Source organism: Crocodylus siamensis, chromosome 2 (assembly GCF_052110815.1).
Source record: "Crocodylus siamensis isolate JL-2025a chromosome 2, ASM5211081v1, whole genome shotgun sequence".
In the NCBI taxonomy this organism is placed as follows: Eukaryota; Metazoa; Chordata; order Crocodylia; family Crocodylidae; genus Crocodylus; species Crocodylus siamensis.
Window position 1 is genome coordinate 58,227,803 of NC_143396.1, and position 13,191 is coordinate 58,240,993.

General features: G+C 42.3%; 1 protein-coding gene across 10 annotated transcripts in view; it reads right to left on the reverse strand.

The window, feature by feature from the left end:
• The window catches only part of AASDH (aminoadipate-semialdehyde dehydrogenase), a 33,271-nt gene that overhangs the window by 8,061 nt on the left and 12,019 nt on the right, over positions 1-13,191 (reverse strand). For all 10 annotated transcript variants that reach the window (XR_016440709.1, XM_090035964.1, XM_090035969.1 and 7 more), the window contains 4 exons: positions 9,322-9,428; positions 8,256-8,428; positions 1,528-1,720; positions 767-885 (listed from right to left, as the gene is read on the reverse strand). Coding sequence is in view for 9 of the 10 variants with exons in the window: in XM_090035964.1 (XP_089892090.1) it covers positions 767-885; positions 1,528-1,720; positions 8,256-8,428; positions 9,322-9,428 (592 nt within the window). In the remaining variant the exon portion in view is untranslated. The remainder of the gene's footprint in view (positions 1-766; positions 886-1,527; positions 1,721-8,255; positions 8,429-9,321; positions 9,429-13,191) is intronic.

Here is a 13,191-nt window from a genome sequence, read left to right on the forward strand (position 1 = left end):
GAAGAGAAAATAATCTGTAAGGTACATGTACAGGCACTAGAAGATTGGAGCAGGGAGCCTGTCAGATGCTCAGAACTCCCACTGAAGGTAACAGGAACTAAAAGTGCTCAGCAACTTGTGGGATCATTGCTGCTTTTTTATTTATTTATTTTAATTTGGGCCAGTCAAGCCCTATGGGCACACATCAATTTCAGTAATACTAATTGAATTTTATGTTCCAATTTTGCCCCCCACTCTTTTGCCATAAGAATGGTCTTATAAACATGTATTCATCATAGGAATCAATATACAGCAAAACCAGGCAGTTCAAGACAGCATCCCATCTATTTAACAAAGAAAATAAATTGAGCTTTCCAGTTCATAAAAAGGAACCTAGTACATAAATTCTAGTTATATGGTAGCTGCTTTGTTGAAAATCTCCATGCCCCAATTACTAGCTCCTTTTAGGGATGTCTAGTTTAGTATGGGGGGAAGCATTCAGAAACTGCTGACATACTGTGTGTCAATAATTCATCCTATATACACTAACTGTTTACCACCATTACAGTCTGCAACTTCACCTTATGGGGAAAAAAATAAATGACTCCCCCCTGGCTCTTACAGAGAAGCTGTATTTAAGTTCTAACTGAAGAGATGGAGCAACAATGCTTAATGTAGGTATAGAAGAATATTCTGTTGCATTAGTCACACTTATTAAAACTGTTTAATTCCTGACACATATATAATGATCCACTTGCAGTGATAAAAAGGTCACTTAAAATACTACCTTCCATAAATGCTGCAATCTTTCCCACAATTCCTCTGCTCCATTCAGCTTATTGTCACGCCTTATGGAGTTCAGATGGGCACTGTAAATCTTGTTCAGTTCAGACGTATTAATTTTACCTTCACACAGAACAAAAAAGAAAGTACTTTTTCATTACTTTTTTAAAAGTTTATATTTCCAGATGCATGCTGTGATCCAAATACTCATCTCTGTTTCAGACTAGACTTTTTTTTATTTGTACCCCTACTTTTTAAACTGATTGACTTCATCCACACAAAATGTGATCTCTCTCTGGAAGAATGCACCTTATGACACATGCATAGCATTGCAAACACATATACCATGCCCGCTTCTTCCCTAACTAAAGACAGCTGTTTCACCACTAATTTAACAGGCAGGGGGACTGGCTGAGAAAAGAAATCTATGCATTTTTAATAGAAAATTACTTCTATTGCTACTATTCAGTTCCAAAGAATATAAGGATTAAAATACACATTATACAAGAATACAGTAAGAGTAAGATGTTGCAGAACTAGCCGTAGATAGCAGCAACAGTTATTACTAAGGGTCATATTAGAGCACAAAGCAATAACATAAGAATTAATAGTGCATGCACTAGCTATCATTTCCTATTTTGGTCAAAAACTGGGAATAAATAAAAAGAGAGAGACATAATTAGCTTTTATGCAACAGTTAAACTGAACTGAGAGGTGTGTATCAGCCTTTGAACTAAAGGGCATATGTCAAACCATTTCAATTACCATGTAATGTCAACGGCAAAGCTTCAATCAGCACAAGCTCATCTGGGACTGCATGAACTGGGAGACATTTTTGGAGTTCTTTAAAAGCATCTTCTTCTGCTAAATTGTCTTTGGGTACAACAAACAGGACTAATTTTTCCTGCTGATACCATATTACTGCACAGGCTTCCACCTGACAAAGACTTTCAGCAGCCTGCAATACAAGAATATTAAGTCTTATTTATTCTAAAGGGCAGTAAAAAGGCACAACAAATAAAAAAAGAAAGCATTATTTATGTTTTGTTACTGGCAGCTACTGCAACTGAACCGCAAGTCATAAAAGTCCCACTATCCTTCCACCATTTTTTGAAGTTATACAATAATTTAGCTCATGAGAACTGTCAGGTGTCAGTACTGGCAAATAAATATGTTTAAATCCATAGAACAACTATTACAGTTAGTGGTAGAGCAAACAACTCAATGACCTATACCAACATACCACAAGAACAATGCAGGAGAAACAGTGATAAAATTCACACTGAACATTCATTCCTCCCAAGGATTGCATGGGAGAGGCCTATGTGCTACCAAAGACCTCAAGAATTATGCTGTCTGAAGTTTTCTAACTCCTGATAGGGACACACATGGTGGCCGTCTATGGGTAATCTCAGCTTTTCCCATAGGAATGCTCATTGTGGAACTAAACTGAAACCCACATACTCATCAATAAAGAGTCATCATATGGAAACAACTTTACTCTACCTGGGCTAGAGTCTAAACTGAATAACCCAAGGGATAGATAAAAGCTTAGCCCATTTGACAGTAACCAATCTTAAATGTATGATTCAGTATGTACTGCTTTAGCTAGACAGAGAGTCAGGCTAAAGACACGCTATCATCCTTCAATTTGAACACCACTATAATATATACCTAAACTAGGCCCTCAACATCAAATGCGCAGGTACGACTATGTGAACCAAGAACACAATATGAGACATAGCTCAGCAGCTATCCTGAAGAAAAACATTGATTTTAGATGGAAATGCATTCTACTGAAAAAAAAATTTAAAATGGATCCTGCGGAACAAATTCTGCCTTCAATTACAACTACAATGATAGCAAGAACTTAGGAGTGGAAGCCAAAGTTAAAGCATGTTGTATGGAGGGACAAGACAAGGTGGGAAGGGAACAGAGACACCAAGAGCCACAGGTACTAAGCCAGTCACTTAGATATGTATGTAGTTGCTAAGAGACTAAAGTTACCGTAAATGTCCTGTACTCAAATTAATGTGCCTCCATTACAAATATTAAAAATGTACAATTCAACTGATCCAAAAATTTCACCAGTTATAACTAACAGTAGGATTTGGTCCACAGAACCATAGAAAATTAGGGTTGGAAGGAACCTCAGAAGGTCATCTAGTTCAACCCCCTGCTCAAATCAGGACCAACTACATCATCCCAGCCAAAGCTTTGTCTAGCCGGATCTTCAAAACCTCCAAGGATAGAGATTCCACCACCTCTCTGGGTAACCTGTTCCAGTGTTTTACTACCCTCCTAGTAAGAAAATTCTTCGTAATATTCAACCTAAACTTCCCTTGCTCCAACTTGAGACTGTTGCTCCTTATTCTGTCATCCGCCACCACTTAAAACAGCCTAATTCCATCCTCTTCAGGTAGTTGAAGGCTGCTATTAAATCCCCTCTCAGTCTCCTTTTCTCCAGGCTAAATAAGCCCAGTTCCCTCAGTCTTACCCTCTGCCCAGCCAGTCAGCCCCAGCCTGTACTGGTGCATGGGATTGTTACGCGTTAAGTGCAGAACTTTGCTCTTGTCCTTGTTGAACCTCATGAGATTAATTTTGGCCCAATCCTCCAATTTGTCTACGTCACTCTGAATCTTGCCCTACCCTTCTGCGTTATCTACTACTCCTCCCAGCTTGGTGTCATCTGCAAACTTGCTGACAGTACATTCTGTGCCATCGTCCAGGTTGCTGATGAATACACTGAACAAAACTGGCCCCAGGACTCATCTCTGGGGCACTCCACTTGATACTGGCTGCCAACTAGACATCAAGCCATTGAGTGCTACCATTTGAGCCTGATGCTTCAGCCGGTTTTCTATTCACCTTACACAGTCCATGCATTCAACCTGTACTTCCTTAGCCTTCCTGTGAGAATGTTGTGGAAGACTGTATCAAAAGCCTTGCTAAAATCAAGGTATATCACATCCACCGGTCTCTCTGCACCCACAGAGTCAGTCACCTTGTCAGAGAAGGCAAACAGGTTGGTTAGGCATGACATGCTCCTGGTGTATCCATTTTAACTGTCTTCAAGCAACTTCTCCTCCTAGCACTTAGAAATGGATTCCTTGAGGAGCTGCTCAATGATTTTTCCAGGACTGAGGTGAGGCTGGCTGGTCTGTAGTTCCCTGGATACTCCTTTTTCCCTTTCTTAAATATGGGCACTATGTTTGCCCTTTTCCAATCATCCGGGACCTCTCCTGATCACCATGAGTTTTCAAAGATGATGGCCTATGGCTGCAATCATATCAACCAACTCCCTCAGCACCCTCAGGTGCATCCCTATAGCCCCATGGACTTGTATATGTTTAAACAGTTCCTAACCTGTTTTTTCGCCACTGTTGGCTGCTCACCTCCTCCCCAAACTGGGCTGCCTGGTGCACTAGTCTGGGAGCTGACCTTGCCTGTGAAGAAAGCATTGATTACTACTTCAGCCTTTTCTGCATCCTCTGTTACAAGGTTGCTTCCCCTATCCAGTAAGGGAAGCACACTTTCCCTGATCCTCCTCTTGCTACCAACATACTTGTAGAAACCCTTCTTGTCCTTTGTTAGCTGCAACTCCAATTGCGCTTTGGTCTTCCTACTTTATCCCTGCAAGCCCAAGTAATGCTTTTATACTCCTTCCTAGTTGTTTGTCCAAGTTTCCACTTCTTATAAGCTTCCTTTTTGCGACTTAGTTTACTGAAGAGCTCCTGCAAAGCCAAGCTGATCTTCTGCCATACTTGCTAGTCTTTCTGCATGTCGAGATGGTTTGTTCCTGCACCCTCAAGTAAGTCTTCTTTAAAGTACAGCCAGCTCTCCTGGACTCTTCTCCTCCTCAAATCGGCTTCCCAGAGGACCCTGCCCATGAGTTCCCAGAGTGAATCAGAGTCTGCTTTTCTGAAGTCCAGGTTCCTTACGATGCTGCTCTCCATCCTTCCTTTCCTCAGGATCCTTAATTCAATTGTTTCACGGTCACTGTTACCCAAGTTGCCATCCATTACTACATTCCCCACCAATCCTTCCCTATTTATGAGCAGCAGGTCAAGAAGAGCACAGCACCTAGTTGACTGTTCCAGCAGTTGCACAAAGAAGTTGTCCCCAACACTCTCCAAAAACTTCCAGGATTGCTTGGGCACTGGTGTACTGCCCTCCCAGCAGATACCAGGGCAACTGATGTCCCTCATGAGAACCAGGACTTGTGCCTGGGAAACTTCCACTAGCTGTGTGAAGAAACCTTCATCCACAACTTCCTCCTGGTCTGGTGGTCTACAACAGATCCCCACCACAGCATCACCCTTGTTGCTCTCTAACACAGAGACTTTCATCAACAGGGCTATCTAGTTTCATACTGGGGCTCTGAGTAATCATATGGCTCTTTTACATAAAACGCAACTCCTCCTCCTCTTCCTTGCCTGTCCTTCCTGAACAGTTCGTACTCATCCATGACAGTGCTCCAGTCATACAAGCTATTCCATCAAGTCTGTTACTCCAATCACATCATAGTTTCATAACTGTGCAAGGACTCTCAATTGTTCCTGCTTGTTTCCCTGACTCCGTGCATTTACGTACAGGCACCTGAGGTAAATAGTCAATTGCCCTGATTTCTCAGGAAGTATGAGAGCACCTCCCCTGTTGCCCCGTCCCGCTTGCTCTTCTTCCAGGTCTCCCACTTTGCCTATCTCAAGGCTTTAGCCTCCATCCCACAGTGAACCTAGTTGAAATCCCTCCTCGCTAAGTTAGCGAGCCTGTCTGCAAAGATGCTCTTCCCTCTCTTCGTGAGGTGGATTTCATTTCTTCCGAGCAATCCTTCTTCTTGGAAGAACATCCCATGGCCAAAGAAGCCAAATCCCTGCTGGCAACACCATCTGTACAGCCAGGTATTGATTTGCAGCATGCACCTGTTCCTGCCCGGGCCCTTTCCCTTGACTGGAAGGATTAAAGAGAACACAACCTGAGCTCCATACCCCCTCACTCTTGCACCCAAAGCCCTGTAGTCACTTTTGATCTGCTCAGGGTCTCCCCTGGCAGTATCATTAGTGCCCATGTGGATGAGCAGCATGGGGTAGTAGTCAGAGGGCCAGATGAGTCTTGGTAATCCCTCAGTAACATCTCAGATCCGGGCTCCAGGCAAGCAGCAGACTTCCCAAGACAACAGGGCAAGTCGGCAGATGGCTCCCTCCATTCCCTGCAAAAGGGTGTCTCCAACCACCACCATCTGTTGCTTCTTCTTGGTGGCAGCTGTCTCGATCCTTCCCACCTTGGTAAGGCTTCCACATTCACTAAAAACCCGTCAGTAAGCTATTTTAATATTTATTAAGCAGATTTTGTGTCCAAGTATTTCTAACCCTCATCTCATTGGACCTTCCCCCAACAAATGTTAAAATGTGTTCTATTATTAAAAAACTCACTAAGCATACCCTCTCTTCTCTTAGCTGGAAATAAGCTCCTGTTTACATTTAGACACAGAGATGGCATATTCATGCATTCAGGGCAGGTTCTAGTTCCCCCAAAGAATCTTAGTCTCCAGAGTTCTTTTCAAAGGGTCATAGGAGGGAGAACCAACTTTCATGTTGATAAAGAATACATCTGTCTGCCTCATTGATTTTCTAGCCAAACATTGCTTTGATGTAACACACTTGAGAGCAATGGAGTTGTACTTGCTATCTAAACAGCTTGAATATGTCCTGCTGCTCTGTATTATATCTTATCTCCTTTTCAGGAATACAGCACTTGAGGAAGGACTGGGCCACTCAATCTAATCCCTGCATTTGAAACCATGCACCCCAAAGCTCCTCCAATCACAACTGTTAAACTTCACAACTATCATAAGGCACAAAATCAAATATACCAAGATCATCCCACAGCAGTGATTCTCAATCTCCTGGCACACCTTTGTAACTCTTGTGATTTAAGTGGCACTCCTCTTCAGTAACTAATTTATTTACTGCAGCACTTAACTAATGGCACAGGTACAGAGGGCACAGAGGAGTGTCCATTTGGCTCCTTGCAGAGCAGGAAGACAAGGAGCAAGGATAATTATAAGCTAACCTCCCTGCACTGGAGCCAGGCATGGACAAGCCTGTGTTTAGCTTCACGAACTGGGGAGGTAAGCTTATCTCATTACATAGAGGCCGGGGGGGGGGGAGCAAATACTTATCTCCCAACACCCCAGAGCACCCTCAAAAGGATTTTGCAGCACCCCTGTTGAGAACTATTGTCCTACAGCAAGCCACAGGTAAAACCAAAGAAGACGACAACACTTCCAATGTCCTGCTACTACAGTGATAGAAGAGTAATTGGTTAACTTATGTTAATTAATCAGGGGATCTTTAAAGAGGATCATGCTCCAGGCTACAGAGGGAGGAACCTCCACCTCACCATACTTATATGACAGAGAATGAAAATCCCTTCATGACCCAAGTTTTGGTAAATGGTATGACCCTGAGCAAAAGAGCAAGACCCTCTACCCAAGAACCTCTGAGTTTTCAAATACCAGCAGGAACATGTATGAACCCAGTCAAAAAATCCTAGCTTTAACTGTGGCCAATATCCAAATGATTCAGAAGTAGGTGAAACCTCTCTCCTGGCCTTGAAAAGCAATTTGCAAAAGCCCTGAAGAATGGAACTGCCAAATGCCTACTGCTCTACAATGTTACCACTATACCTCAGTGTACATGATTTCACATATCACACACGCTTACTATCATCCAAAGCTCCTACCATGTTATCTTTTCTATAAACACATGTATTACAATCTTCAAGTGATTCGGGTTGGTTTAGAAGATCCTTCCAAAATTTCACTTTTCTGATTTCCCATCTAAATGTATCCATAGCCATGTTGTAACTATTTGATCATGTGTCAAGTGTTATTTCTTCAGTCTGAATAGCTCTTCTCCCCTCCTTAACTTTTTGTTAAACTAAACAAGCTCAGCTCTAACCTTCTTCCATAAGAAAGTCTCCATTCCCTTAACCTTCTTAGTAGTCCTTCTTTGAACCCATTTCAGTTATGTAAATCCTTGATTAATCAAGCCTGCTCCGATGTGGTGGATCTGCAGTGTGTTGCTGGAAAAAAAAGTATGTGCATAAATGCCTTAGGAGTCCTGTCGTTCACTCCTGCATTGTAATTATTAGGGTACCTTTTCAGCACTTCATAATTTTTCAATTGTCAAATAACCTCTATGCAGTTTTGGCACTTAATTGCATAAAATACATATATAACAGAAAAAGAAATTTCAAATCAGGTCAGCACTAAAATACTCTTATTTAGGCAACTAAATCATGTGACAAGGTTTTCTAAAATGCACAGCACCCAAACGAAAGCTGATGCATGCTGAGTAAAACCTAGCCCTGAAGTTCAACTCAGTCACTAGCACTTAGTTGCTGATGCACAAACAACTGTAATTTTGTATACACAGTGACTAGTTTTTCATCTCTTCTGTGCCCTATTACAAATGTTGCATGCACCACACCTGTTGAATACAGTCAATATTAAGACGTTTGCCGTGACGTTTAATCTGGCTGTCCTTCCGCCCCAGGAAAAACATCTCTGCACCTTTCACTCTCACAAAGTCTCCGGTTTCTCTCATTGTACCCAAAGGAACAGTGACTTCATCATCAAGAAAGCAAATCCGTTCTTTACCACCTGCAGAAAAAAGATTTTGACTATATATATATTCAACATTAAAACAGTATAAATATGAAATTATGATGGCACTCATATTTCATGAAGTTGGAAGTATTAAAAAGACTTAGCAAGGAAATAGTAACACTTCGCTTAATAAGGAAAGGCAATAACTATTGGAACTAAACTTCTGAAAGCCAAATGGGTGCTACAATTAATTCACCTGGCGCCATAAAGTGATTTCTATACATATGATGCCAAATGGAAGGAGGAATAAAACATTAAAATAAAATTGCTTTGTACTAATTTATTGTCCATTAATTTGGATTCTCTAAATCTGCCTACTCTCTTAGACACGTGGTAGTCACTGGTAACCCGTGTGGCCCACGCCATTACAGGGTGTAATGGCAGTCTGCAGAGCAGCTCTCTGAAGTCCAACTTAGTTTTTTTGGTTTTTTTTAAGAGTATCAGAATTTTTGTTTCTTGGGCTTTAATTGAGCAGAACTAGGCAGATCTCTGCTGACACAGCCTCTGGAGTTTAGATTTTCTTACCACTGAAGAATGTGTGATACTACTGAAGATAAAAAAATTTAAAAAGTACAATAGCTTTAAACCCATATATTAGTACCCAATTGTATGAAACAAAAATTATGAGTAGAAGCAGATTTTCTTTTACAAAAATTAATCAGTAGCTAACCTAATGCTCTGTTTAAATATTGTGTAACCTATATACTATTTTCCTTCAGGGCATTATTGGACATGAAATATTTTCTCCAATAATAAATTATTTCACTGCACATTTTAAGAGTATTTTGTTACAAAGGCAATCTCCCTCTAGAAAACAAAATTCAAAGCATGTGCAAGATGGTTCTCCAAACCCAATCAATTAAGAATAATAACAAATAGAAAATTACCTATAAATACTTGACCCTCGCCTTCTAGAACTGTAGAACCACAAGCATCTTTGACCTCAACTGTTGTTCCCAGCAGCGGTGATCCCAGTGGTACAGAGGAATCAGCTCTAAATATATTTAAAAAGATGAATAAAATAAAATACAAGTTTTTTTTTCTTTGAACAGGGAAAAAAAAAAAGAACAGGGTACAGACATACCAGTAAAAAGCTCCATGTTACAGTTAACAAACAAACCACCAGCATCTTTCTACAGAGGTTCCACTTTACATGATTAGACAGGTTTTTTTTAACCTGCAACCACTACTGAGAACAAGTTTCATTAATATTTACCAAAAATGCAGCTGGTGATTACTTCTGGGACACAGCATATTTTCTTTTTCAAATGAAAATAAAACATTGTCAGACACTGAAAAGCTTTAATGTGAAAGGCGACAAGGAGACTCCACTTAGCTTATTCCTCACAATGTTACCCCAGGCTTCTACCTAGCCATCCTCCTTCAACTCCTTGCCACTTCCTGACTGCAATTCTGATCCAAATTAAACTCTTGCTGACTAAAAAAAAAGCAGCTCCTAAAAGCAGCAGTGTACCTTTGCCCCAAACAAGCACATCCTCCTACTCCCTTGCTCCTATTCTACTGCAGCAATATGCAACTTGGTGACTGTGTTCAAAGTTTAACTCAAATAAATGAGAGAAGAAATCTTAAAGATTCAACATTTCCTCTCTTACAATTTATACTCTAAAGGTGATTTTTTTCTGTTTCTACCAAGTCATGTATACACATCATAAAACCGCAACAAAGGATCCAGACTTCCTTCCCCTTTGCAATTCACCTTTAAATAACTTGGGGTTGGATTCTTAGCTGTACCCAGAATGGGTAAAACACACATGAAGGCTACAGGGCTTGATCCTTGGCCTTCTTTTTCTTGGTCTCTTTTCTGCTTGTAAGCTCAGGCTGCATTAAATTTCACTGGTTGATTGTGAGCCAATAAGACTAGAACACAGCATACACCAATCACACTCACAACACTGGTATCTGCAGGGATGCTACAGGAGCTTTTTAAGTCATTCTGTTATAGGTGGGAGCGCCTCATTGCAAAGGAGCATCAAAGATTTACCAGCCTTTGCACTGCTAGGGTAACATACAAAGACTTAGGGGTAAAATCGTGAAAGAAATTATAAATGTTCCTAATTTATGGATAGCTTCTTAAACAGTACTGAAAACTACTGGAGTTACCTCTGAAGCACAGGACTGTAGTAAAGCACTAAGAAATTCCTAAAGTACCTGGTCATGGATGGCAGGAATTGCATGGAACTAATGGACTGTACATCTATTGGTACACTGAACAGGAAGAAAACTATATCACAACTAAGAGATCAAGGAAGTCATTATCAATGCACTATATGTCACAATATACTGAGGATGTTACTTAATTATGTAATGCTAAACAACCATACTCCAATCAATTGGAGTTGGCTCTAATCAGTGCAGCTGTTACGTGTTCCATTGTATTTACTTATTCTTTACTATTGTGGGTGCTGTACTATAACAAAGGCAGATGGATTTGCCTCTAGGGAAAAACTTGTCAGGCTGTGTGCTCTCCTTGGCCACCTCCTGGCAAAGGAGCATCAATGCAGCTTGGAAGAGCTCTGTGTAAAGGGCTCTTTTGTCTTGAATTCTGCCTCAAATTAATCAGGATCACTTTAAATGAGATGTCTGTTTACAGGCCAGGTAACATCAATAGGACCATTAGCTGAATAGCAAGTTATTGTAAAATATGAGGAAAGGTAGAAGAACTGGACCCAACGCCTGTGTGTCTCACTGCATACCCATAAAGTGGAAATAAAATTGCTTTGCCTGCTTAGTAAAGCAGTTTGACTGATAAGCACTAAGTATTGTTGTCATAGCTCTTCACTGTATGTGAAAAACATGGGGTGAAAGGGGGAAACCTCATCTTGGATTCAAGTGTTGGCCTGGGGCTGGCCTGGCCAAGGCAGTGGCTATAGCTGTAGCTGCCAGACCTGTTGCTGCTGCTGCCTGGCTGGAGCTAGGATGGCTTGAGGTGGTTTGTCATGGGGGCATGGGGAATGTGGGGGAGACCATGCAGCAGCAGGGAAGCTGATCTGGGCCCACGGCCAGAGCTGAACCTGCAGTCACCACCTGCCCCAGGCCAGGCCCAGAGGTGCCACTGCTGGTATTGCCTGGCTAGGGCTGGGGCCAGGGCCAGAGCTGCAGCTACTGTGTACTTCATGCACAGAACCAAAGCCAGAGGCAGAGCCAACTCCAGGGGAGGGAAGGGAGGTGGGGAGGAGGGAAAGATTGGGGGGGGGGGGTAAATGGGTATTTTGCATTGGTTTTTCACCAGCCCCAAGGGACCACCCTGCTCAACATGGTATGGGATGGCCAAGGTAAGGGAGAATTGTTACCCTACATCACCACAGACCATATAAAGGAACACCTTTAGAGGCTGGACACCTTCAAGTGAGCTGGTCCGGACAGTTTACACCCCAGGGTACTTAAGGAGCTGGCAGCGATCATAACCCAGCCACTGGCACAGATCTTCAAGAACTTGTGATGCTCAGGTGAAGTGCCCGAAGATTGGAAGATGGCCAATGTGGTCAAGGAAGGGAGCGAAGTAGATCCAGGGAACTACAGGCCTATCAGCCTGACTTTTATTTCAGGAAAGATCTTGGAAAAAAATTATCAAAGAGACTGTTCTTGACAAACTGGCTGATGGCAACATCCTGAGGGACACCCACCACAGGTGTGTTGCGAGTAGGTCTTACCTGAGCAATCTCAACTCCTACGACCAGGTGATATATCACCTGGACAAGGGAGAAAAGATTGACGTTACATATCTTGACTTTAAAAAAGCCTTTGATCTGGTGTCCCACGACTTCCTCATGGAAAAATTGGCTAACTGTGGCCTCGGCCACATCACAGTCCAATGGCTGGGGAACTGGCTCTGAAGTTGGACCCAGAGTGTGGTAATCAACGGAAGTAAATTATTGTGGTGCGCCATGACCAGTGGTGTCCCCCAAGGCTCTGTCCTTGGACCTATACACTTTAACATCTTTATTAACAATTTAGACATTGGTGTCAGAAATGGGCTGGCCAAGTTTGCCAATGACACCAAACTTTGGGGTAAAGTGTCCACACCTGAGGATAGGCTGGTGATCCAGGCCGACCTCGAAAGGCTCAGAAAATGGGCGGATGAAAACCTGATGACATTCAACACTGAAAAACGCAAGGTATGCCACATCGGGGAAAAAACCCGCAGCACGGTTATAGGCTTGGCAGTGCTATGCTTGCTAGCACCATGGCTGAAAGGAACTTGGGGGTTATGATTGACCACAAGATGAATATGAGCCACCAATGTGATATTGCAGCTGGTAAAGTGAGCAAAACTCTGGCTTGCATCCATAGATGCTTCTCAAGCAACTTCCAGGATGTCATCCTCCCGCTGCATTCAGCCTTGGCAAGGCTGCAGCTGGAGTACTGCATCCAATTCTGGGCTCTACAATTTAAAAAAGATGTGGAAAAATTTGAGAGATTCCAGAGGAGAGCTATGCGTATGATCAGAGGGCAGGGGAACAGGCCCTATGATGAGAGGCTGAGAGCCATGGGACTCTTCAGCTTGGAAAAGCACAGGCTCAGGGGGGACCTAGTGGCTGCTCCTTAGTATATAAAGGGTGTACATCAGGATCTGGGGGAACGCCTGTTTGCCAGAGCACCTCAAGGGATGACATGGTCAAAAAGTCACAAACTCCTCCAAAACCATTTCTGGCTGGACATAAGGAAAAATTTCTTTACTGTCCAAGCCGTCAAGGCCTGGAATAGACTGCCTCCAGAGGAGGTGCAAGCACCTACTC